At 41.9% G+C, this 24371-nt stretch overlaps 2 protein-coding genes across 3 annotated transcripts; both read left to right on the forward strand.

Annotated features, from left to right (window-relative positions):
* The first annotated feature begins 4172 nt into the window (after positions 1 to 4172).
* stmnd1 (stathmin domain containing 1) lies at positions 4173 to 8689 on the forward strand. 2 transcript variants are annotated; one of them, XM_031729465.2, is made up of 5 exons: positions 4173 to 4397; positions 5358 to 5508; positions 6886 to 7025; positions 7742 to 7873; positions 7998 to 8689. In XM_031729465.2, exons 1-5 carry the CDS (start codon positions 4338 to 4340, stop codon positions 8400 to 8402), a joined length of 888 nt encoding a protein of 295 aa, XP_031585325.1. In that variant the 5' UTR covers positions 4173 to 4337; the 3' UTR covers positions 8403 to 8689. The 2 variants fall into 2 exon arrangements, with proteins under 2 accessions (XP_031585325.1, XP_039461405.1); XM_039605471.1 differs by having other exon boundaries at positions 4175 to 4331.
* A 2130-nt stretch (positions 8690 to 10819) lies between these two features.
* rbm24a (RNA binding motif protein 24a) lies at positions 10820 to 22350 on the forward strand. Its single transcript, XM_031729466.2, has 4 exons — positions 10820 to 11251; positions 12319 to 12442; positions 12559 to 12613; positions 19768 to 22350. The coding sequence occupies exons 1-4, from the start codon at positions 11084 to 11086 to the stop codon at positions 20123 to 20125; spliced, it is 705 nt and encodes a 234-aa protein (XP_031585326.1). The 5' UTR covers positions 10820 to 11083; the 3' UTR covers positions 20126 to 22350.
* Positions 22351 to 24371: the final 2021 nt, after the last annotated feature.

The following is a 24371-nucleotide window of genomic DNA, read 5'->3' on the forward strand; positions in this document are numbered from 1 at the left end:
ACCTTGGGGCAACTGTTGTTGTGATTTGGTGCTATATAAATAAAATTTAATTTTAAATTAAAAAAAAAACAAAACATCAGCAGAACCCAGCACAGAATATAACAGACTAAATGAGAGACAGGATGTGGGGAGGAGTTTGCAGATGTGCAGCTACAGTGGCAGGCTAAAATAGCAACTTAAATAGCACTGCCTATATGATTGTCACCTGTTGTATACAGAGAAGCTGATCTGCAGTTGAGCCTGACTTCATGGGCTGTCTGAACTAACACTGCCTACCCCTCCCTGAGTCTTGTTCTGTCAGAGGTTTCTTGCTGTTAAATGGGAGTTTTTCCATCCTACTGTCACCAAGTTTCCTCATTTAGATCTGAAATGACCAGCAGTAGCAATCACTCATTTCTATGCTGCCACCCTTTATAGTCGGGACCTGGAGCTTGCAAGCAGCTGATGATTCTGGAGCACAAACTGGACAAAAATGCTCACATCATGGAGGTGGAGCAGGAGTGCCAGGCTTTCCTGTCTGACCACGACACCACTGTGGTCCTCACAAACAAGGCCAGACTTCAAAAAGACACGGCCAGCTCTAGCTCTCATCCACAGTTAGGTAGAGTGCATTAGACTCTACTGCCACCTGTGGTCTTTACCAAGTGGCGTTTCATTTAGCTTCTGAGCAAACTGATGTTGATTTGTTTGAATTTTCTATTTATTTATTTTTTTGTTTAGATTGAACGTCTTGGAATTTTTTTTTATGATCAAAACAAAGTTAGACCACTTTAATTTTGATATTTTTGCACAATGGAGTTATATTCCTGCACAGATTTGACTCAAGCATTTAAGGTATTCATGAAAAACGAAATGAAGAAATTAAATCACTGTTTGAACTTGAAGGTTGGGTCATGTTGCAGGGTTCAGGCAAATCAGCATTTGTCATATACATATATATATATATATATATAAACAACACCCAGCACGCCCCTGCGGGCGGTTTATCCTTCAAGCTCGGGTCCTCTACCAGAGGCCTGGGAGCTTGAGGGTCCTCTTGCAGTATCTTAGCTGTTCCCAGGACTGCGCTCTTCTGGACAGAGATCTCCGATGTTGTTCCCGGGATCTGCTGGAGCCATTCGCCTAGCTTGGGAGTCACCGCACCTAGTGCTCCGATTACCACGGGGACCACCGTTACCTTCACCCTCCACATCCTCTCGAGCTCTTCTCTGAGCCCTTGGTATTTCTCCAGCTTCTCGTGTTCCTTCTTCCTGATATTGCTGTCATTCGAACCGCTACATCTATCACTACAGCCGCCTCTTCTTCTGTTTGTCTACCACCACTATGTCCGGTTGGTTAGCCACCACCATTTTGTCCGTCTGCATCTGGAAGTCCCACAGGATCTTAGCTCGGTCATTCTCCATCACCCTTGGGGCATCTCCCATTTTGACCTCGGGACTTCCAGGTTATACTCGGCACAGATGTTCCTGTACACTATGCCGGCCACTTGGTTATGGCTGCCCATGTATGCCTTGCCTGCTAGCATCTTGCACCCTGCTGTTATGTGCTGGATTGTCTCTGGGGCATCTTTACACAGCCTGCACCTGGGGTCTTGCCTGGTGTGATAGACCCCAGCCTCTATGGATCTTGTACTCAGAGCTTGTTCTTGTGCTGCCATGATTAGTGCCTCTGTGCTGTCTTTCAGTCCAGCTTTGTCCAGCCACTGGTAGGATTTCTGGATATCAGCCACCTCCTCTATCTGCCGGTGGTACATACCGTGCAGGGGCCTGTCCTTCCATGATGGCTCCTCGCCTTCCTCCTCTTTCTTGGGTTTCTGCTGCCTGAGGTATTCACTGAGCACGCTGTCAGTTGGGGCCGTCTTCGTGATGTATTCGTGGATGTTTCTTGTCTCATCCTGGACTGTGGTGCTGACACTCACCAGTCCCCGCCCCCCTTCCTTCCGCTTAGCGTACAGCCTCAGGGTGCTGGACTTGGGGTGAAACCCTCCATGCATGGTAAGGAGCTTTCTTGTCTTTATGTCAGTGGCTTCTATCTCCTCCCTTGGCCAGCCTATTACCCCAGCAGGGTACCTGATCACGGGCAGGGCGTGGTGTTGATGGCCCGGATCTTGTTCTTACCGTCAGCTGACTCCTCAGGACTTGCCTGACCCGCTGCAGGTACTTGGTGGTTGCAGCTTTCCTAGCAGCCTCTTCATGGTTCCCATTCGCTATGGGATCCCCAGGTACTTGTAACTGTCCTCTATGTCTGCAATGTTGCCTTCTGGTAGTTCAATCCCCTCAGTTCTGACTACCTTCCCTCTCTTTGTTACCATCCGACTACACTTCTCCAGTCCGAATGACATTCCAATGTCATTGCTGTATATCCTGGTAGTGTGTATCAGTGAATCGATGTCTCGTTCACTCTTGGCATACAGCTTGATGTCATCCATGTACAGGAGGTGGCTGACAACCGCTCCGTTTTCGTAGTCGGTATCCGTAGCCAGTCTTGTTAATGATCTCACTGAGGGGTTCAGGCCTATGCAGAACAGCAGTGGGGACAGAGCATCTCCTTGGTAGATCCCGCACTTGATGGTGACTTGTGCTATGGGCTTGGAGTTGGCCTCTAGTGTTGTGCGCCACATCCCCATTGAGTTCCTGATGAAGGCTCTTAGGGTCCTGTTGATCTTGTACAATTCTAGGCATTCCAGTATCCAGCTGTGGGGCATTGAGTCATAGGCCTTCTTGTAATCAATCCAGGCTGTGCACAGGTTGGTCAGTCTGGTCTTGCAGTCTCGGCTGACTGTTCTGTCTACCAGTAGCTGGTGTTTTGCGCCTCTGGTATTCTTGCCAATCCTTTTCTGTGCCCCGCTCATGTATTGACCCATGTGCCCGTTCATCTTAGCCGATATGATGCCTGACAGGAGCTTCCATGTAGTACTGAGGCAGGTTATTGGTCGGTAGTTGGATGGGACCGGTCCTTCTTGGGGTCCTTGGGGATCAGGACCGTCCGACCTTCAGTTAGCCATTCCGGTGTCTCTCGTTAACTAGCAGCTGGTTCATTTGTGCTGCCAGACGCCGTGTGGAGTGCAGTCAGCTTCTTCAGCCAGTAGGCGTGAACCATGTCGGGCCCTGGTGCTGTCCAACTCTTCATACTGGAGACCCTTTCTTGGATATCTGCCACTGTGATGGTTACTGGACCCTGTTCAGGGAGGTTGCTGTGGTCTGCCCTCAGATCCACTAGCCACTGAGCATTGCCGTTATGGGTTGCGTCCTTCTCCCATATGCTCTTCCAGTATTGCTCCGTCTCCAGCCTTGGTGGTGCTGTTCTCTTATTGTTCCCTTGCCATATATATATATATATATATATATATATATAGATAGATAGATAGATAGATAGATAGATAGATGTATTAATTGATTTTTTTAATCAAAGAGACATTCAATAATACTTTTAAATGTTTTAAATGTCTTTGATTCATGGTGACATTATTTGCATGCATGTTACCTCTTCTACAAATGGCTATTGTACCACAATTGACCTTATATCAGCAGACAAAATAGTTAAACTGAAAGATGCTCCCCCCCCCCTCGCTTTTCAGGAGGATATCAAATTAACTGTCCAATATTATATAAACCTCATTGAGCCCATACTGAGGCAGCAGGGTTTATCTATTTTGTGGTTTTTGTTCAGAACTGGAAAGAAAGTTCTCCCCAAGAAAGAAGAACTGTCATTTTAATCTTGCTTATTAGAAGCTTGTCTTATTTGTTTATATTTGTCACTGTCCGTTTGTCTTATATTCATTTTATTTTCACGTTGTTGTTTTAGGAAACGAAGGTCACACGCACTGAAACTTGGTATCTGAATAAAAATTTATGGTAAGCAGAACAGTGTGTTGTGTGTTATGTGTCAGTGTCATGTTTTATATAATTATTTTTGGCACACTGACTCCTGGCTGAATTATTTAGCAAGCCCCTCTGTTTGTGGTAATCTGGTAACATGCACGTCTAGTGATTTCTGGCACTATTATACTTTTGTAGTGGACTCTGCTCCCAAACACAAGTCCGACAACAAATTTGTCGTAAGAGTTCATTTAAGGACGCATGCGCGTACAAATTTGATCAGAAACTAACATTGTACGTAGACTTTGCAGTATCACCTCTTTGACCAGGTCAGATTTATTGTAGCAACGGCCCCTAGCAACGCACGGGACCCATGGAGACTGCAGTGTCTAAGTGAAGGAATGCTAATCTACAACAGTCGATAACACATAGACAAAAACAAGAAATCCAGAAAACAAAACGCAGCTGGTGGTTTATGAATTTCAAGGATTGACTTCACATCGTTGCTTTAAGGTGAAAATGGGATGCTTGAACTCCACAATCACCGCGGTCCAAACGCTGACAGTGAATGGAGACGAGGTAGGCTGGGTGTCCCACCACCCACTAGTAAAACTGCGGAGAGGACGCTAGAGCTGGTGTTTGTTTGTGACAGTTGTTACTTTAACCTCATCATGGATATTAATGCTATTTTATGTAAAGAAAATTCATAGAAAGTTGTAAGAGAAGTGAAATTTTCCTTATAGACCTTTTTTATATTGATATTTATTATGAGGTCCTCTCGCTTGCAGGAAAAAAAAATTGTTCCTTTTTTGGAAAAAAAAATAAAGCAAGCTTTGAAAGACTGGTATAGCCCAACACTCGCACATAAACTATAAAGTTAAGGCAACAAGGGCAGGTGCCTTCACAATGCTTCTTCTTCTGTGGTACGAACCTGAGTAATGATGGTTAAGTCCTATCAGACCAGCTTCAGATGTGTCAGTGTAAAAAAGAAAAGTTTGGTAATATCAGTGTTAATATATCTTACGTTTTATAACGACTAAAAGTTTAGGCTTGCTCTTAAAAGCTGAAGAAGAATCCATTTTCATCTCATTGCAGTTTCCCATTAACTAATTCTTAATACAACTTTAGTTGTTGTTGTTCTTTTCAAAAATGGGGATTATGGGGGATAGATAATGACTTTTACAGATTACATATTGCAGAATTTGTATTTGGTTTAAATGCGAATAAAAGGAGTAAAAAACACTTAAAATTCAACAATATTCTTCTATAAAAAGAGAAGGGATTATAATAAAGAAAAGAAAAGACAAATGAAAAGACACATTTTTGGTCATGTCAATTGCAACAGATTTTATATAAGTGGTTTCCCCTCTAAATCTCATGAATTCATTTATATTTCACATGAACCTCATAGTTTATACTATAGTTGAAAAGCATTACTTAAAAATACAATATGGGGCTCAAAGAAATAAACTTTTTTTATGTAGGTTTATTTCACCCTTGTCCAATTTCTGCATTTATTTTCTGTGTCTGTGCTGCCAGGATGACACAGGAAGTAAGCTCAGCGGTCGTGGAGACTCGGCTGTGTCAAAGGGCACAGCGGACAGCGGGGTGGTGATGGAGAACAGAGGTGACATACCTGGAGCAGTGCCCCGAACACTCCCTCCTCTAACATCAGAGAGCATCAGAGAAAGTGAGTGGACAGAATTACACAGGACAGTGAGTGTGTAGTCTGACTCATCAGGCTGTAGAGAAACAGCTATTTATTACTTTTCCAACTAACACTAAAGGCCATATTCTTGATCTTATCTGGTGTTCTGGTGTTACTCCTCAGAACTGTATAGCATCTGACCTTCCCATACCTGAACTGGTGTCTTACTACAATAATAGATTCCACAGTCTTCTGGATATTTTTGTTCCTTTGAAAACTCAGACTGTCTCCTTTATCCACTCTGCTCCCTGGTTCAACTCAGAATTGCCCGAGCTTGAAATTACATGTTGTCGTCTGGAACGTTTTAATACAAAGACTGGTCTCATTGTTCATAAAACTATGTATCAGGAACAAATGGGCCACTTTAAGGGTGCCATGTCTACAGCTAATATTTATGGAATATATATATGGAACACTAATCAAGTCTGGTGAATGGAATATTAGGATTTTTATGGCCTTTTTCAATACCAAGAAGAGTAATGTCCATCAGCAGCTGGGGCTAGATAGTTCCACATATTGGACGCTATGATGTGCCTTCCTCTTTCCCAGTTTCACTCTCTCAACTATTGAGAAAATATCTGGATTTGCTGATAAATCTAAACCTTCTACCTGTTGCCTTGACCCACTTTCCACTCAGGCAGTTAAATCCTGTTTATCCTCTCTCACTCATTGAATAACTGACATTATTCATTTTTCCCTAATCTCTGCTTTTTTCCTTTACCTCTAGCTGTGATAATTCCAACTCTTAAGAAATCGAGTGCAGACCCATCCAATCTAAATCTTTTTTGTCCAATTGCTGATTCACCTTTTCGTTCAGAAATTCTGGAAAAAACTGTTGCTGTTCAGATATACTGTCACCTTACTAACAATCATCTCTTTGAACAAATTGAATCTGGTTTTCAGCACCTTCACAGTACAGACAGCCCTGGTCCTTTAAGCCCTTTAAGTCTCTCCATCTCTCACCTCCATGTCTCTCTGATCTTTTGCACATCACCACTCCATCCTGTTCTCTGAGATCCTCATCCTCTGTTATTCTCATTATACCTTCTGCTCTCCTGACGACCATGGGCTTTAGAGCTTTCAACCGAGTGGCTCCTCATCTTTGGAACTCTCTCCCAAATCACATTCGAAACACCGATTCCCTCCCTCTCTTTATAACCAGTCTGAAAACACATCTTTTTAAGCTTGCCTATTCCGTTTTATTTTAATTCTGTGATGTATTGGCTTTTTTTTTCAATGATGTCTTCAACTGTTATTTTATCCATACTGTGATCTTGTTATTTATTTGCTTGTAAGATGTCCTTGAGTGTATAATATGTGTTTGTTTATTTGTTGTTTTTTGTTGGTTTGCTTTTCCAGATGTACTTTTGTGGGATAATGAAATAACTGAACGCCAGAACTCCCATAAGATCCTGGAGGAACTGCTAAATCAGGGCATCATCCCAAAGGAACAGCACCGAGAAAAGAGCAGCAGGGTTGGAGAAGCTTACAGCATCATGGTGAGTACCTGGTGTGCACAGCATGGTACGACCTTACAGGCCAGTTATCTGACAGCTTTACTGCAAATGGAGCTTTACTCTTGGTAGAAAGAGAAAGCACAGTGATATAAACAGGGTACAAGTCTAAAAGATAAATTTTTTTCTCAACACATCTGACAAAGGGAAATAAAAACAACACTTTTTCCATAGCCTGACTGCTACCGTCCCTGAATCATATATGAATATATGAGATGCCACAACGATGCTGCAGTTCAACAAACTTTTACTGAAGAAAAAGAAAATAAGGAAGAACACCATGAACCAGGCACAAAATGGGCCTCTAAACTGATCCTCATAAGCTGTACTATCCATCCATCCATTCCATTCTACATAATAAATTCAGGGTCACGAGTGTGGGGGGTTGGAGGCTGGAGCTTATCCCGTCTGCCATAGGGCGTGGGACGTGGTACAGACAGGTTGCCTGTCTAAAAAGATGCATGAGGTGTTTTCTGTCATTCCTGTTTTATTTCTGTTACGTCCAGTGTTTCTAATTAAAATAAAGTGTTAGTGTTTGATTGAAGAATTTATATCTGTTTGTAAAATGAGGTGCTGTGAAGAAAACAAGTGTTTAAATTAAAAATTTAGGACCCTGTTTTAAAGTTAGGGATAAAGTTATAGTTGGAGAAGTAGTAGTAATGGCTTTATGTCTAAACAACTCTCTGGTTTGTGTGCATCAGCTGGACGACAATGAAGGTGCCCGGCGCAGGCCTCCTGCCAGACTGGAGTCTCTGAAGATGAAGAAAGCTCAGATTCTACACACCAGAGAAGAGCTTGAAGAGAAGATCCGGCTGGCTGAAGAGAGACGCAAGGTGCCGTTTCTGTGTGACCATTTTCCCCAACACCTCAGCGCTGTCATGTTTTTTGGTTTGTTTGTTTGTTTTTTTACCAGAGTTTTCTAAAAAAAATTCTCTTGCACTCTCCACTCTCTTTCAGTTAAAAGAAGATAAGCTCAAGATGCGTTTAAGGACCAAGTCTGCACGCGTCCGTGTCCCCGCCACCATCTCCAGCACTGAGAAAGACGAAGACATGTCTATCACCCCTGTGGAGACGCTAGTGGCACCACATCCCGGCCAGGTGATGCGTGAGGCTGCAGAGGGAGGAGAGTGGGTGGATGGAGATGACAACAGGGAGTGCGAGGAAGAGGTGAAGAAGGCAGGGAAGAGAGAAAGGAGAGAGGAGGGAGGAGATCACCGAGGGGAGGCTGCAGAGAGGGAAGTTGAGAGTAGTGAAAAGGAAGAAGAAGAAGAGATGACCCAGATGGAAGAGTTCACAGCCTCAGGGGAGCTGGAGTGCGATTCTAGCTTCCAACATGCAGACGACAAAGAAGAAGTATTTTAAACTATTGCACAAATGAGCCAACAATCAGCACAACAAGGGCGTACAGGAAGAGGAAAGAAGCCAAAAATACATTCATTTTGCACAGTTGAGAGTTGTTTAAACTTGTAAAATAAATGTATTAGCAATGTATAAAATGTATATTTAATGTGTGATTGAACTTAATGTTGAATCTGTGAAGGTTTGCAGAAGAAGAACACAAAAGCACATCGGAACATGAGGGTTTTCCATTAAATTCAACGCATTTTACCTCACTGAACACTTTAATAAAGATTAATTGATGCACTTCATACCAAAAGACCAAATCAATTTTTATAAGTGCTTTTGGTTGTTTGGTGTGTTTTTTCTTTTACTATAACTGAGAGAAATTACTGTGTTATCCTCTCATGCTGCTGTGAAGGTTGTACTCTGTGCAGCTGTTCTGTTGGACATAAGGTGGCACTGTTTCAGTGGGTTAAATGTGTGTTGCAGCTCTCTGGAGTTAGCATGCATCTTCTATAAGACTAGCCATGAGTGTTTTTAGCAACATGTGAGGAAGGGCTTGGTGTAAAAAGATGTGTTTAAGGCAAAGTCATTATCAAGGAAATCCCCATTTTCTCCTTTTTTATGATTCAGAGAGTGTGTGAAAAACAAGTGTGTGATCAGTCATTTATTACAATCCATAAAATGTAAAAGCTTTAGAGGTTAACCACAAAGCCCCCCCAGAACACCAAAACATATTTTTAAATGAGAGGTTAGGGCTGAGACCTAAGTGTGACTGCTGTGGCCATTCAGCTGTTTCCTTGACCTTTGACCTTTAACTTTCCTTTGCCTGACTGGCAAATGATTGACAAGCACAAAGCTTTAGCTCTTACAGCTTGGAAGATGTTTTAAGTTTTAATTTCTCTAAAAACAGCCAGTATGGAAACAGCATTTACAAAGTGGGCTTATGTTTGCAGCGGTTCAAGGTTCCTGGTAATAACGACTAAATGAAGCTTTCATTGGGGGGGCGGCATATTGTTAGAGGATTCAGACTAGTCAGCATACTGCAGAGACAATAAGAGCATGCAACCTGACCGGATCCCCATTGTTGAGCTTGAGAAACCTGATATCAATCCCCCTTTATTCTGACTTTTAGGGCGTGTGGCTGCATTAATAAAACAGCAAGTGAACGGAGACACGGCAGAAAAGGCGCTTTATCAGGTTGCATTTTATTGTGATGTGACGTCCTGCAGGTGGAGGTGACAGCAACACCGGCTCTTGTCATTCTTTTAGCTGGAAGAAGACAGATTTTGGTTGGAGATGAATAAAAATGTGATTAGTAATCCTTACTGATCTGTGTTTCATAAAGTTTAGACTGGTCATCAGTAGCTCCCCACACAGGAAGGAACAGCACTTGATAATGCTCCCACCGTAAATGTGTCTGCTCGCTGTAGGATAGATGTACGTATGTAGGCCAGCTCACAGACGTGAGGCACCATGAATGATTAACAGCAGAGTTCACTCTCACATTACCGGAGTTGAATTAGCTCTTCTGGGCTGTTTGGGAGGATATTGAGAGATGCAGCAGTATGTCCTCATCAGACATTGACACCTCTGTTTCAAACTTTTTACACTGGACTAATGACCTTTCCACTCAAGAAGCAACACAATTAAGACTCTCTAAAGACATACACCTCACGTATTGTGCATGACTTCTTTCTTTACTTATTTATTCAACACGGATACACCAAAAATATAAGATGCAACTGCCAGATTATACCAAACTACTTATTCACATCTGTAGTCCCAGCCAATCAAGGTGGACTATGAATCTTCCAGAGGAGTTTCAAAGATGCTGATCTGCTGTTTATAAAAGGGCTGAACTCTTTTATCCCGACTGTATTTGTGAATATATAAATAAATAAAATAAACTTTATTTATAAGTGTAAAATATCTAAAACTTTATTTGCAATAAACTGTGAAAACTAAAGGATTGCCAGTAGAAACTGAGTACTGTTTACTTGAGTTTAAAGTTAGGGTTGTTTGTTCATTGTGAGTCCAAAGTACTTAACTTTATTTTTCTGAGAGATTACTACTAAATTAATCAGCTCAGCTCACATATTAGCTGACATTAGTTCAACTGAGAACTGAAACACTGTGGAGGGTGACCCCCCCCCCCCAAACATCCACATTATTTTTCACCTGAGCTGTTCCTCGGTCACAGGTCCTTTTTGTGCCAAACGTATCATCAGTAGAATCGGGTTTTGTTGGGCCCTGATGGTTCATTAAACGCGATTCCGGCCCCGGATCTTTGTGGTGAAGGAGCTCCAATGTTTCACACTGAGCCGCACTTCCCAGCTGTTTGTGCACGCTGGTGGGAGGAACTAAAAAGTGGGTGGAGTTAGAGGCAACGCTTTTAGGAATGGGTCCCAAACCTATTTAGTTAGACAGCAGAGTTACCAAGAAGAGCTGGAAACACCTGATGGTATCTTTGGGACAATCCGCTCCATATTTCTACCCTCTTACTGTCGCAAGTTAAATCTACCTCCACGCTTCTTTTGTCTTCTTTTCTCTTCTGAAAAACTTTAGAGCCAACTGATCTCTCACTTTCTCTCTCTCTTTCTCTATCTCTCTAGTCATCCAAAGTATTATCGATAAGGAGACATTGCACTACTACTATTATTTTTTTATAGTTTCTATTTATTGTATTTTTTGCACTAACGATGCACACCACGCAAAAGGACACGACCTATACGAAGATTTTTGTTGGGGGTCTTCCCTACCACACCACGGATTCCAGTCTCAGGAAATATTTTGAAGTTTTTGGTGAGATTGAAGAAGCGGTGGTCATTACCGACAGGCAGACCGGCAAGTCTAGAGGTTATGGATTTGTAAGTATCACTCAGTAACACCACAGCTTTCCACAGGAGTTTATTTGCGTCTATTTGCGCACGTTCCAGAAATTCGTGTCACCACGTTTCTTCTGTTAAGGCTCGCTGCTGTTGCTGTCTTGCACAACACCGTGACTAGCATTGATATATCTGTGGGTCACGGGTTGTTTATGTTTTGATAAGCAGCTCCTGCTTAAATTTGTCACTGGCTTCTGTTGCAATCTCGCACCCACCAACTTGTTGCGCGCTGGTATGCGCCCTGACACGCATTTTTTTAAGGAGCTGTTCGCACAGTGGCAGCTGCGGTGGGCTGAGAGAAAACTCTCGATTATGTCTTGATATTGTAGAGCAGGTTTTTTGAAACGGTTACAGTTTCTTCCTCTTAGGGTAGTTTACACCGTCTTGCTGAGACTTGTCATCAAGTCCGAGAACTCAGTGTTATTCAATAATAAATCTCTTTATTTGTACATATACATATAGTTTGACTAAGCTGACCTTCACATACATGTAAGAAAATTATCCAAAAAGAGAGATATGGAAGCCAAGCCTGAGCCTTTATTTAAGTAACCTAATTTTTTTCTTATTTACCCTTGATTTAATCAAATATTTACGTTTGTGTGCTGGGATCAATGTTTAACTTCACGTTTGCTTAGATCCTCTCTTTACTGCTCCTTCTAAATCATATTCTTTTATTATTTATCTTTACTTTATTGTCTCCCAAATAATGCTTATGACCAAGCTCACATGGATCCCTCTGATTAGAATTAAAGGCTGTAAAAGGAGAACTGAGGGCTTTGGTTTGGTTGTGGTGGTCGGCCTGGCTACCATTCACTGCTGATAAGTTTCATTACATCCACACGAGGGTGATAAATGTGTGTGTGCTGCCAAATACCTGCCACTGTCAGTGATGGCCACACAGGCGCACACAGAAGGAGGCCTCTGTGCGCACACACACTTACACTTCTGTGCAAAATGTGGTTTCCCTCTTTATTACAAGCTCCAATCATTATTGAACCCTCAACTGCCGTTAAAAACCTCCTTCAGCTCTCCGTTTATCCTCCTCTCAGGTGACGATGGCAGACCGTGCAGCCGCAGATCGGGCCTGCAAGGACCCCAACCCGATCATCGATGGCAGGAAGGCCAACGTCAACCTGGCATACCTGGGTGCCAAGCCTCGGGTGATGCAGCCAGGTAAGACCAGCCAGTAGGATGTTTGATTGTACCTCAGGGTTTGAATCTTAAATATAATTTCAAGTTGTTGCTATAAGTCAGTTTTTGTCTATATTTGAAGTTATTTTGTTTTGCAGGTTTTACCTTCGGTGTTCCCCAGATTCACCCAGCATTCATCCAAAGGCCTTATGGGTAAGGACTAACGAGTCAACATGTATTCATTTCCTTGAATAAATGTTAACCATCATCAGAGTTGGAATGTAAGCTATAAATAGAGCTTTTCTTCCCCAATGATTGCCCACCAAAAAAAAACCTCCAGTCAAAACTGCTTTTCCTAAGTTCGACTGTTTGCAGAAATACGTGTGAGTGTGAATACATTCTTGTGTGAGTGTGCTGAGTGGACAGTGATGGAAACTTTACAGCCTCACTCAATGTTATCTATCTTTCTCTGGTTCGACAGGCTCGCTCTCGGTTAAGCTAACTGTGCTGGTTTGTGGAATAGTTCTGATCAGAGAAAAGGAATTACCTGTAGACTCAAACGCACACAAACAAGCTCTCAAAATGGTGATTACAGATGCATGTACGTGGGTTTCGTTTGGACTTCTTTTTCATTTTATTTGAATAGAACTTAGCTTTGTGTGCCGTTATGAAGTGGTGTTGTTAGCTAAACCGTGTGCTTTCTTTACTTTAGTGATAAAAAAAAAAGTAAAAGAAAAGAAAAAAAAGCTGGACTGATTGTTGTTTTTGTGGGGTGTTCTTTTTCCTTTTTGTGGAAGCGTGTCTACTTTGCAGAGGAGAAGATTTTTTAATTATTATTATTATTATCATTGCTTTTAGCTTGTGGTTGATCTGTTTTGTTTAACAGGATGTGCTGTTACATGTTTCTTTCTCCTCCTTCTGGCTGTCTTGTTTGAGTGAGTGGTGACTTTTCTGTGTGGAGTTTCTTTCTTTCACCCTTGCCCCCCACCCCACACCCCACACTTTCCCCTCACAATAACAAAGCTTATCACTGCTTGCGTGTGCTCATTGCATCTTCCTGCTGTTTCTTACATTAACACAACACAGCAGAGACCAACTCACTGTGAAATGACCTCTTGTGGTCTGTCAGCCTCCTTTTCTTCGCTCTATAGGGAGATGCGAATGTCTTATGAATGAACCGAAAGCGTCCCAGTTAAAATGTGAGCTTATATGTGTCTGACTTCACCTGAACATACGGGGGTTATGGGGTCTCACTGTGCATCTGCACACGTCCACATGCACCCAGCTCAAGTCAGTCAGCACCAAAGTCTCCACTGTGACACAAACAAATGTCTGGATGTCTCTCTCCCTATCTCTTATTCTCTCAGAGCGAGCTTTCGTCACATGGGCTCGTGGTGTTAAGGAAAACAAGCGCACCCATTGTGCCACACAAAGCCCTGAATGCTGACACTGCAGTCGCATGAAGCTGAGCTGTGTGTGTGTCTGTGTTAGGGGGTCCAGTGAGGGTGCACGAGCTGTCGCTGTGTGTCATGTAAGAGCAGGGAAAAGCCCATTTAAAAAGGGTCATGTGAGTGTGTTAGGGGCCGGCCTAACATGTAGCCTTTAACTCTTTATCCCCATTAAGTCGACTTTTGGCGTCGCCTCTGTACACTTAATGACAGGTTTTTGCACCTCAGTATATTTCAATAAAGACGTGGTTTGACAACCATTAGAGTGGGTTTTTCCAAGGGTAGCCATCATTAGCTGAGGCAGAGAACATCTGATCCAAACCCAGTCACTTTGTTCTATAAGCAGGCCTGAAATATGGCAGAAACCACTCAGTTCAGAAAAGACCTTAAAGGGTTCCTCCTAGTAGGCAAAAAGAGTTAATGTGAATTTGCACAAGTTATGAATCATACATGAGTCATACGTGAACAAATGTAAGCAAACTGTTAATCTATGAAAGCAAATTACAGACAGAAGTATTTTTCCATGTACAATAGCTCAAATTAAGTCCAGATTTTAGTGAAGAAAATTTATTTAATTAAATGGTATTTTCCCAACAGTGGCTTTCAAAATCCAAAAAGGATGTCAATGTGCCATACAAAAATACAGTGTCAAAAATCAACGTAAACTTCAGTTGTGTGTGAAGTTAAAGCTTCATAAACTGCTCATCCATTTATTTTCTTATCCAGATCAGGTTCAGGTTGCTCATGGCTGTCCTCTGATAGTCCTGTGAGCAGATAGGTTTGCATAAACTGCCGGCAGTGTCGTCTTTTTTCCTTTTTTTCACATACCCGGTGAGGTTGGGAGGTGAATTCCAAATGGGAATTTAGCATGACCCACTCCGGGGACAGCGGCTGGAGGGGAGGATTCACGAACATGTGTCAGGCTCCAACCCTGTCACCTCACCTTCAGTTTGAACATGGTGCAGAGAAAGTTAAGAGCTAGCCAATCAAATCGTCTTTACAGTTGACCCCCGCCTGTTTGCGGTTTTTCTGGATTTTCTGTGGAACTAACTGATTGTATTTTCATGACAAAATACATTTTTTATGATTTAAAAAAAAAGGTGGTGTTTCTCAACATGGGGAAATGGCATCAGCAGACACGGCCGCGGCTACAAAATATCCCAAGACCTTCAAGTGTTTTAGGATGATAGTTTAAGGTATATATGGTGTTTGAACTATTAAAACAGGCAGTTATAAGCATTTTAGATGGGTCTCAAGTGTTCGTGTATTTCTGGTATTTGCAGCTGGTTGTGGCCCTTAACCCCAGCGAATACCAGGGGTCAGCTGTATTAAAATGATCCAAACAAAGCGTTAACTGAGAGAGCAACTTGGTTGCCTGTGCAGTTCAGTATTACATAAAAGAAGCTGCTGTGAAAAATCAGCCTGGTTTATATATACAAAGAATTTAACAGCTAGTGTGGCTAATGCTAATCGCTAACTGATGCTCGGCCAGATTTCCTTGTAATGATTATCTATTATTGCTATGACGATCGCACCAGCAAAGATATCCCCCCAGCTGAGGAAATGCATCTGTGTGAATAGGGTTGTCATGGTATTAAAATTTCAAACTTGTAAAGATTTTGACCACATCCTGCAACAGCAGAAGTAATGGCAAAGACGTCAAAAAAAACCCGTCTCAAAAACGTATTCATTTTTAATTAATTTTCCCAATCATACATTAGACAAATTTAACAAAATAAGTGCTTAAGATTAAGTTTAGCCAGAAGCTTCTCTTACCATTTACTCTGCTCTGCCTCAGTCTGCAGCTCTTTGCATCCTCAGCTCTGCTCGTCTGGGTTTTTTTTTGCTCAAGTTTGTTCTCCACACTCTGGACTCTTTACGCAGTTCAGCAACTCTTCCACCGCTGCTCTGCATAGCCAGTAACCCACCTGGCTTTCCGTATCCACCCAGTCACAGCTCAGTATTCCATCTGCGACCCGTTCAGCCTGCAGTAATGAATCTTTAACAAACTACAGACTGTAGCACCTACATTTATGATAACAGGTGTAGCTATTGGGTAATTGCTGCCAGACAGGTTAACATTTATGATAACTGTTTAATACTTAAGTGTTGTTGAAAATGAAGATTCAGTGACCTCTTTAAAACTTGTGCTGTTCAGTGTTATGAATGTTAACTACTTCAGCTGTTAGTAACGGTAGGAGCTAGTCCAGTGCCTGCCTGGAGACCACTGTTGTTGTGATTTGTTGTGACTATATAAATAAAACTGGATTGAATACAAGTGTCACAAAGCGAGCTCAGGGGAGGCAGAAACCTGCTGCGGAGCAGAAGACCTCGTAAACAGATTAGAAGAAAAACTGCAACGAGTAAACAATTAAACCTCATGACTTTCTGGCTGCATTCTTCCTACACATGCCCCACTTTGCGTTCTTTCTGTCCTTGTCCCCACAAATATGTGGAGATGTACACTTCTACTCTATCCACAAGGGACTCTGCAGAGAGTCTGTTTTTAACACAATAACAGTAACTATATGCAGCAGATATCCATCTTCTTCAGGGAGCTCCAGAGATGTAAGGCAGCCATTGAGGAAAATTTACATTCATAACCTTTGAGTACATCACACTGCTCGGATTAAGTTCCAATATCCACATAAACACCAGGCCTTAATAAATTACTTTCCATGTAAACAGCTGACCCGAAGTCTTCAGTCTGATTTAGAGAAATGCTAGTGTGTAACTGCAGCCACGATCTCCACAGCAGGGAATAAATTTGTTAGAAGTAAACTCAAAGTGAGAGAGGCTTAGGATGAAAGCTCCAGTGAAAGTTACAATTCGCAAATCACGAACGTGGCAAACAGCGTCCTCTCTTCCTTTTAAAATGAATCAAAGAACCTCTTTAGACTGATGGTCCCTTGAAGTCACTTCAGCACTGAAGTTTGCATTTTCACATTTTTTTTAAGAGACAAATGATCACAGCTGAACATCCGTTTACATCCAGCAGCTCAAAAACTGAAGTTCTTCTCTGCGCGCTCAGAAAATCTCTCTGTGCTGCTGCTGTTGCTGTTAATACGTCCACACGGAGTGACTGGTGAAGGTTTCGCACAGTAACTTTATCCAGGTAGCCATCTGTGTTTCGATTATGGCTCAGTTACAAATACTTAAGTGCATCAGAATCACCGTCAGCTTGGTCGTAACAACTCTTTAAATTAGGAAATGTTTGTGACGCCGACCTCTCACACTGATAATGAACAAGTCCACATGGCAGACAGCATGCAGGCTGGAAGACAACCTTTATTTAGCCCTGAACTTTAATGACTACCGGGACCTTCCAATAAAGAAACACACACACACACACACACACACACACACACACACACACACACACACACACACACACACACACACACACACACACACACACACACACACACACACACACAGGAACAGTCAGACCGGCACAAATCAGCTACATATACTGGGAATAGACTGGGATAACTTAAATGCTCTTATTCTGCACAGAGAAAAACCTTTTTTAGTTTGTTTGTTTTAATAAGGCAGAGCTTTGCTTCCTATGGCCGAAAACACCGCTTATGCTATGTGTATATCTGTGTGTGTTATTCACACACAGTATCTTGTAATACAGATTTAATACAATGTAACTGCAGTAATACCTAGGAGTCAGACAAATATTAGAAAGTGTGCGCAAAGATGCGAATATCACATTATGAGATTATTAGATTTGCTGTCTTGCACAATGCATTTTCAGAGCACAGCACTGTATGCTTGCATACTGCTTAGATTATCGAATTATATTATTATAGATCTAGCACTAACATGAGATCCCAAGTCCTGTTAGGGGCTTATTTGCTTTGCTTTTCACACAGTGCACCTGTGGGTCTGCTGCTGCCTTTTTAATTGATTAATTCAAATCCTGGCATCAATTGTGCAAACAGAGTTACAATGTGTTTGTTGATCGGTGCACTGAGCCTCCCCAAAAAAAGACAAACCAAACCTGAAATATATAAGAGGTTTCTTTATTAAAATAATTAACAATTAAGGATAATTTGCTTGGTATAAACTGGATGAATGCCAATTAAGTACATTTCATTGGACCAGAATCCCTTAATTATACTCATGTAACAAAATTAATAGAAAACTTACACATAATTAAATTAGTTGATTTTTTTTTTTTTTTTTTTTTTTGCGTGTTAGACCAGCAAATACTTGCACAACTGAGCAACCCTAACCCATATGACGTCTTTCCTCTCTGTTTGTTGATAATACAGTGATTTCACATGAGATAACAGCCTGTAAACATCTCTCTGCACCAGTGCTGCTATATTTTTTTTTTTTATTTATTAGGCCAGTAAAATATCTAAAGCCTTCCTGAACCCACTGAGTTTCTTTAGTGCCACTTTCAAAGTGAGTTCTTTGAATCACATGATGCTGAAAATGCTGCTTTGGAAGGTTTTCTAATAAGTTTAACTCTGAAAAAAAACAAAGAATCTTTTCAGGGTAGAAATTTTCTGACCAGCTTTCAAAAATGCTCTTATGTGGACATCTTTAGCAACAGCAACACCATCCCTCCACATTTCCACCCCTTTGCTTTACACCTTTGCTTTTCATGTCTTTTTTCAGTTGAGTGATTGTGCTGTGCCCTCGTCATGGTTGTTGCTTTTGTGAAATGTTTTTTTTCCTATATATCCTCCTCTCTGACACTTTGCTCTTTATGTTTTCTCCTGTTTTTCCTGGTCCACTGTTTTCGGTTGGGATCTGGATTGGATTTGGATAATGGAGTGCTCACAATAGGGTTGCCACGATAGATCCCGCTTTTTATACTTTCTGATTGTTTTCTCTCTCAATCCAGACTCTAAAGTGACCACCTGATGCCCACTGATTGTGCAGATTTTTCCTTAACAGATTTAACACCAATCGTTATTTAAAGTCAGATGCACGGCTGTTACTGGAATTCTGTTTTCTCACTTCATTTGAGAGGGGATATCAAAAAGGGAACATTTCTTATTTTTGCTTCTTACTAAAACAGTTGACTTTTCACTTCTCTCGCTCAGAATCGTGTAGATTATAAAAGCTCCCTTCCTGCTTGCTGTGCAGCTGAGTTTCCAGACCTTATAGAGACTGGGGGCTGGGATAAGGCTATGTCATGGAGGGCAGAATGTGCTCATTGTTCAGAATTGTTTATTTAATCGAAACATCCCTCTCAGTGCAGAGCCTAGTCCCAGCTCCCCCCACAGCCTCCGTGGCTCATTGTCCCGACACAGAGGGGGAAATGGCCAGCAGCGTCCCTTTTTAAAACTGTCCAGCTGTCAAAGTGGCAGTGACATTTTCACAAAGCTTCCCTGGGCTCATCTACTCTGTTCACACACACACCCCCACCCCCTGCCACTGTAAGCCACCCGAACCCCGCTACCCCTGCTCTCCCTCCAGCAGGCGGGGGACAGAACCAGAGTTAAATGTACAAATTGACCATCAGATGAGCTGCAAAGCTACAAATCTCAACCCTCTTTTGTCTCCACAACGCAAACTCAAACATGCCCCTCAGGCTCTGCCTCATAGAGAAGATGATGTCAGTACTTCATCCAGATGTAATCATACAAATGTGATCTTTTTTTTAATTAAGAGAGGAAACAAAGAAAAAAAAAGTCTGGGTGTTGAAAGATTTTCTCACCTTCTAGTCTTTTCTAGTCAAACTTTTTCTATTTTGGCAACCCTATATTGTTCTAATCCCTACTAGCAGACATTTCCTCGCTCTTCTTGACTGGTGAACTGGACTGGGTCTGGGTGGTGGGAGGGCGCTTGGCCGCAGTGTGTTGGAGTTGGGTTTTTGGGGGGTTGGGTCTTACTGTCTTTTTAATGTTTTGTACTGAATCAAACAACTGTCACATCTGTGTGCTTCTCCCACAGCATCCCGGCCCACTATGTGTATCCTCAGGCCTTCGTTCAGCCTAGTGTGGTCATCCCTCATGTGCAGCCTGCAGCCGCTGCGCCTCCCACCGCCTCATCCCCCTACATCGACTACACCGGAGCCGCCTATGCACAGTATTCTGCTGCAGCAGCCAACGCTGCCGCCGCTGCCGCTGCCGCTTACGAGCAATACCCTTACACCGCCTCCCCAGCAGCCACAGGCTATGTGGCCACTGCCGGATACGGCTACGCTGTCCAGCAACCTTTAGCCACCGCTGCCCCGGGCTCGGCCGCCGCTGCAGCCGCAGCCTTCGGCCAGTACCAGCCTCAGCAATTGCAAGCTGACCGCATGCAATAGCAGGCCCTGCAAGCGCTGGACATGCAGAGCAAGGAGGAGGTCCACCCCAGCTACAGCTGATCTGTTTAAAAAAAGAAAGAAAAAGGAGGGAGTGGCCTTAAGGGTGTGGCGTGTCAACAGCTCAGAAGCAGAGTTGCTTTAAAAAGGTGATGATGATGATGATGATGGTGATGATGGTAGTGGTGATGATGATGGTGAGGTGGGAACTTTTTACAGTAACTTTTCAACTTGCTGTGCTTCAACCAAAAAAAAATGAAAAAACAGAAAATGAAAAAAAGCCGCAGGACAAATAATGAAAATGGTTTTCTATTATTATTATTATTGTTGTTGTTGTTATTATTACCATGATTATTATTATCATTACTATTATCATTGTAGTACAGTACTTATTTTTAGAGTAAAAAAGATCCAGGAACTAATCCCTGTGGTTGTTATAGGTCCTATTGCTGTCTTTAACGTTAGTTTTTAGGAAAATACTCCTTTTTTTCCTCTTGTTCGGTTATTTAATGCCCTCATAACATTTATATTTATTATTTGTTATTATTAAACACTGAGGGCTCTGCTTGTTCTTTTTGTCTTTTCAAGTGCATTTTTTGGAAGTTGATATTTTCTGATAATCAGGGAAATGGAACTGTTTCCACTGTGTTAGCTATTATTTTGTGTGACTCGCCGTGTCACAAACATTTGAAGAACTACCTTATTATCTTCCTGATGCTGAATGTCCCTTTTTTTTAAACTCTGTGTCTCTCAACCTCTTGACCTATGCAAAGCAAACAAATCACCATGAGACAAAGAAACAAAGAAAAGAAACTGAAAATGTCATCAACTCTGACTTGACTCTTGGACTGAAAAAAAGAGGGGACTTGGCAAACAAAACAAAGGCACTGACAAAAGGAGAGAGACTGAAAAAATGGCTTCGGACAATGAGAAACACTAAATCTGTTGCTTTTCCACGTTTCGCTCACATGTAAACTGACACATACATCCAGAGCTGCACACATAGCAGTCAAAGACAAAGGCCAGCGCAGTCGTGCTTCTCTCTGGCTCGGCTTTGGAGAGAAGCAGAAAGAGGGAGAGCAGCAGCAGCTGCTGGTGGTGGTGGTGGTGGGGGTTGGACAGAGCCAGCTCCAGCGCCACACAGACGGATCACTCTGGAAAGAACGCATCACTTGTGCTCGTTTGTTGAGCTGTCACATTTTAATCCCCGGCCGAGCCCTTTGGGAACCAACTTTACCCCCCACCCCCACCCCACCCGACTCGTCCTCCACCCCGGTCATTCAGCACTGCCCCCGTCAGCATTTCCACCTCTGTGCTGCTGTAGTCAGGTACGCACTCACAAACACTTTCACCAAAGCCACCCCAACAACTGGCCTGCCTCATGTCTGTCAAGAACACCAGGTGGGGTGGGGAGGATGTGGGTTTCCTCTGTGATGTCGTGTTGGTCTCTGTGCCTTAAATGTGCCTTACATTTTTACTGCTATTTAAGAGAGAAAAAAAACTCAAAAAAAGAGAGAAATCTACTATTTAAGATATTTATTTTTGAGGGTTGACTATGTTGACGCTCTGAGAGTAGAGACTTAGTGGCGGTACTGTATTAATAATATGATGTACTCATCTCAAGGCATATATAAGTTATTGATTAGTTTTATTATAATTATTATTATCATTATTATTATTATTATTAATAACATAATCAACCAAAATGTTGATGTAGGAGTTATTTAAAAATGTGCACTGTACTTCTATTTTTTATCTTTTTTGATTCTTCAGAACATGACATTAAATATTAGCTTCATGCCTTTTTGTATGGAAGAACTTTATTTAAATGCAGGCCTCCTTGCATGCAGACAGTACTCTGCCTCTTCTATGTTTAGACGAGAGGAAAAACTAATCTTTTTTTTTTTGGTAAAAACAAGCAAAAAAAAGCTGCTTTTCTCTACTAGAATGTATAGCTGTTGTCGAGGTTTCAGTAGCTGTGCTCTTTTTTTGCTTCATATTCATCAGATGGGCAATTTTACACTGTTGGGAATTTTTATACTTGAACTCTTTCTTACAAGGGAAATAAGATAAACAACAAAAAAAAGTTTAATGAAGCTTTTCATTGTCACTGGATGAGGGCATGTAAAGTGTTACTATTAAATGCAAAGGTCCTGTTGATATTAAAACCTTTACTTCAGAATTTCAACTTAATTTTCTCAAATTGGAATAAAATGTTCTATATTTAAGAAGGCTGCTTGTCTTTTGTTTACAGAAACACATACTGTGGTCACTGGTCTTTCTCCACAAATACACCTCAGTCTACTGTTAACAGATTTCTGCTATGATATGTTTGAAACTCCAGAGTGCTCAAGAAATCATGTTATAAACAAAAGAATATGATGGTTGGCTAAAACTGATTGGGCGCGTGCGCCGGGGGAGAGTGGTCAGGGAGTGTGACTAGCAAACACTTAGTAAACAATTAAACCGTCAATAACTGTAGCAAGCAAAATGCTAATGCTAATGGAAATATGCTATCATTTAATTGATCGGAAGTAAATGTACACTTTTCAAATAATGGTGCTGAACAGCTACCCCTGTTCTACAGTGTCATTTGACAAGACATAAACCTATTAACTTCTCATTATTGATGAAGACTGACAACAGCTGGTAGTTTCTCTTTGCCAGAAACAAAAGAATTTGTTTGACAGTGCTCACTGGACTCACCAATACTCTATAGGAAAGGCCCCAGTGTGGGTTCAAACCAGTAACTCTCTTTCTGGGAGGTTGTGCTGTCCAATTACCCTTTAGAGCTGAAACATGAAATAATTGCCACAAAATTCTGTTTTTTTGAAAATGGATTGTGTATTTAACCTTCTGGCAAATAAAATAAAAATCATTAAATATTAATTACATTAGATATCATATATGTATATTATATTTTAGTATTGATTGTATTATATTTAGTATGTAATTGTATTGTAATCTATTGCTTAAAAATGAAATGTACAATTTACTTTGGTTTATCTAGAGCCCCTTTTCCATACTTACATGGATCAAATCGGACCTACTAGATCTAGATCCATTTTTCAGAGTTTTCCATTAGGTCACAGCACCTGGCACCAGGTACTTTTTAGTACCTGCTCGCCCGGGGTTCCAAGCGATCCGAGCAGGTACTAAAATGTGACGTTGTCAAACTGCATGCCACCGATTGGTTGGTCAGTAGCGTCACCTGATGAGTCATGAGAGCGTCTCATTCACAAAAATTAAAACCGACATTTCTGAAACCCGGCAACAAGGGAAATGGCTACAAAAAACAATGCTGTGTTCTCCAAGTCTGACAAAAAGCCACAGATTGAACAGCACGTATATTCTTGCTTCGATGTTCACCTTTTTTGCAGCATATTAATTACGTCGCGGGAAGCTTGGACGCATTGTTACAACAACAACCATGCATATTAGGTAGTGCTGGACAGAGCATTCTCATTACCAGTGTTGGGACTAACGCGTTATTAAGTAACGCGTTACAGTAACGACGTTATTATTGTGGTAACGAGCACGGTAACTAGTTATTATGCCAAAACCAGGAACGCGTTACTCGTTACTGGGATTTAGATAGGCTCGTTACTCGTTACTTCGTGTGGTGGATATCGCGGGGCTTCCACAGATTCAATAACATTAGCAAGTGGTGGAAGCCAGCAGGTGGATGAAGGAAAAGGGAGGCAAGAGGAGAGACCCGAAGCGGCCGCCGGTCCGCGTGTCAGGTGAACTGAACTTCAGGTCAGAAGTTATGACCTGCAGTCTATCTGAGTCAGATATAAAACCAAGTTTAGGTGGAGTTTATTTTGGTATGCTGACATTTTCGTACTGCGTGCTAGCTAGCATGACGGATTTTCTATACAGCTGGGTGGGTGCTATGTTACTGATGTTGAACTTTATTTTGTTCATACGGTTAATTATTAGAGTTGCCAACCGTCCCGTAAAAAACAGAATCGTCTGGTATTCAGAGAAAATATTACGCGTTTTGTACTGAGGTGAAAAGGAACACAGTTTGTCCCGGACTTAAGCTACAATGAAAAAGACACAAAGCTGAAGCTGCACAGCTGCCTCTTCTTCTCTCATTCTCTCCCGTTTCTAGTTCAATCACGAAACTGATCAATGATCAGCTGATCGACTTTTCTCTCTTGTTTGTTTATCGCCCACTTTGCGCCAGAAAGAGGAAACCAGCGGATGTCGCGTTAAACAACAGCAGCACGTTTAAGCTTGATCA

Source organism: Oreochromis aureus, linkage group 22 (assembly GCF_013358895.1).
Source record: "Oreochromis aureus strain Israel breed Guangdong linkage group 22, ZZ_aureus, whole genome shotgun sequence".
NCBI lineage: Eukaryota > Metazoa > Chordata > Actinopteri > Cichliformes > Cichlidae > Oreochromis > Oreochromis aureus.

Excerpts from the sequence above, each read along its gene's own strand:
- stmnd1 (XM_031729465.2), top strand. The coding sequence starts at position 4,338 with ATGGGATGCTTGAACTCCACAATCACCGCGGTCCAAACGCTGACAGTG. Across the intron at positions 5,509-6,885 it reads ATCAGAGAGCATCAGAGAAA|ATGTACTTTTGTGGGATAAT; the intron begins GTGAGTGGACAG and ends TTGCTTTTCCAG. Across the intron at positions 7,026-7,741 it reads GAGAAGCTTACAGCATCATG|CTGGACGACAATGAAGGTGC; the intron begins GTGAGTACCTGG and ends TGTGTGCATCAG.
- rbm24a (XM_031729466.2), top strand. The coding sequence starts at position 11,084 with ATGCACACCACGCAAAAGGACACGACCTATACGAAGATTTTTGTTGGG. Across the intron at positions 12,443-12,558 it reads GCCTCGGGTGATGCAGCCAG|GTTTTACCTTCGGTGTTCCC; the intron begins GTAAGACCAGCC and ends TTTGTTTTGCAG. Across the intron at positions 12,614-19,767 it reads TTCATCCAAAGGCCTTATGG|CATCCCGGCCCACTATGTGT; the intron begins GTAAGGACTAAC and ends CTTCTCCCACAG.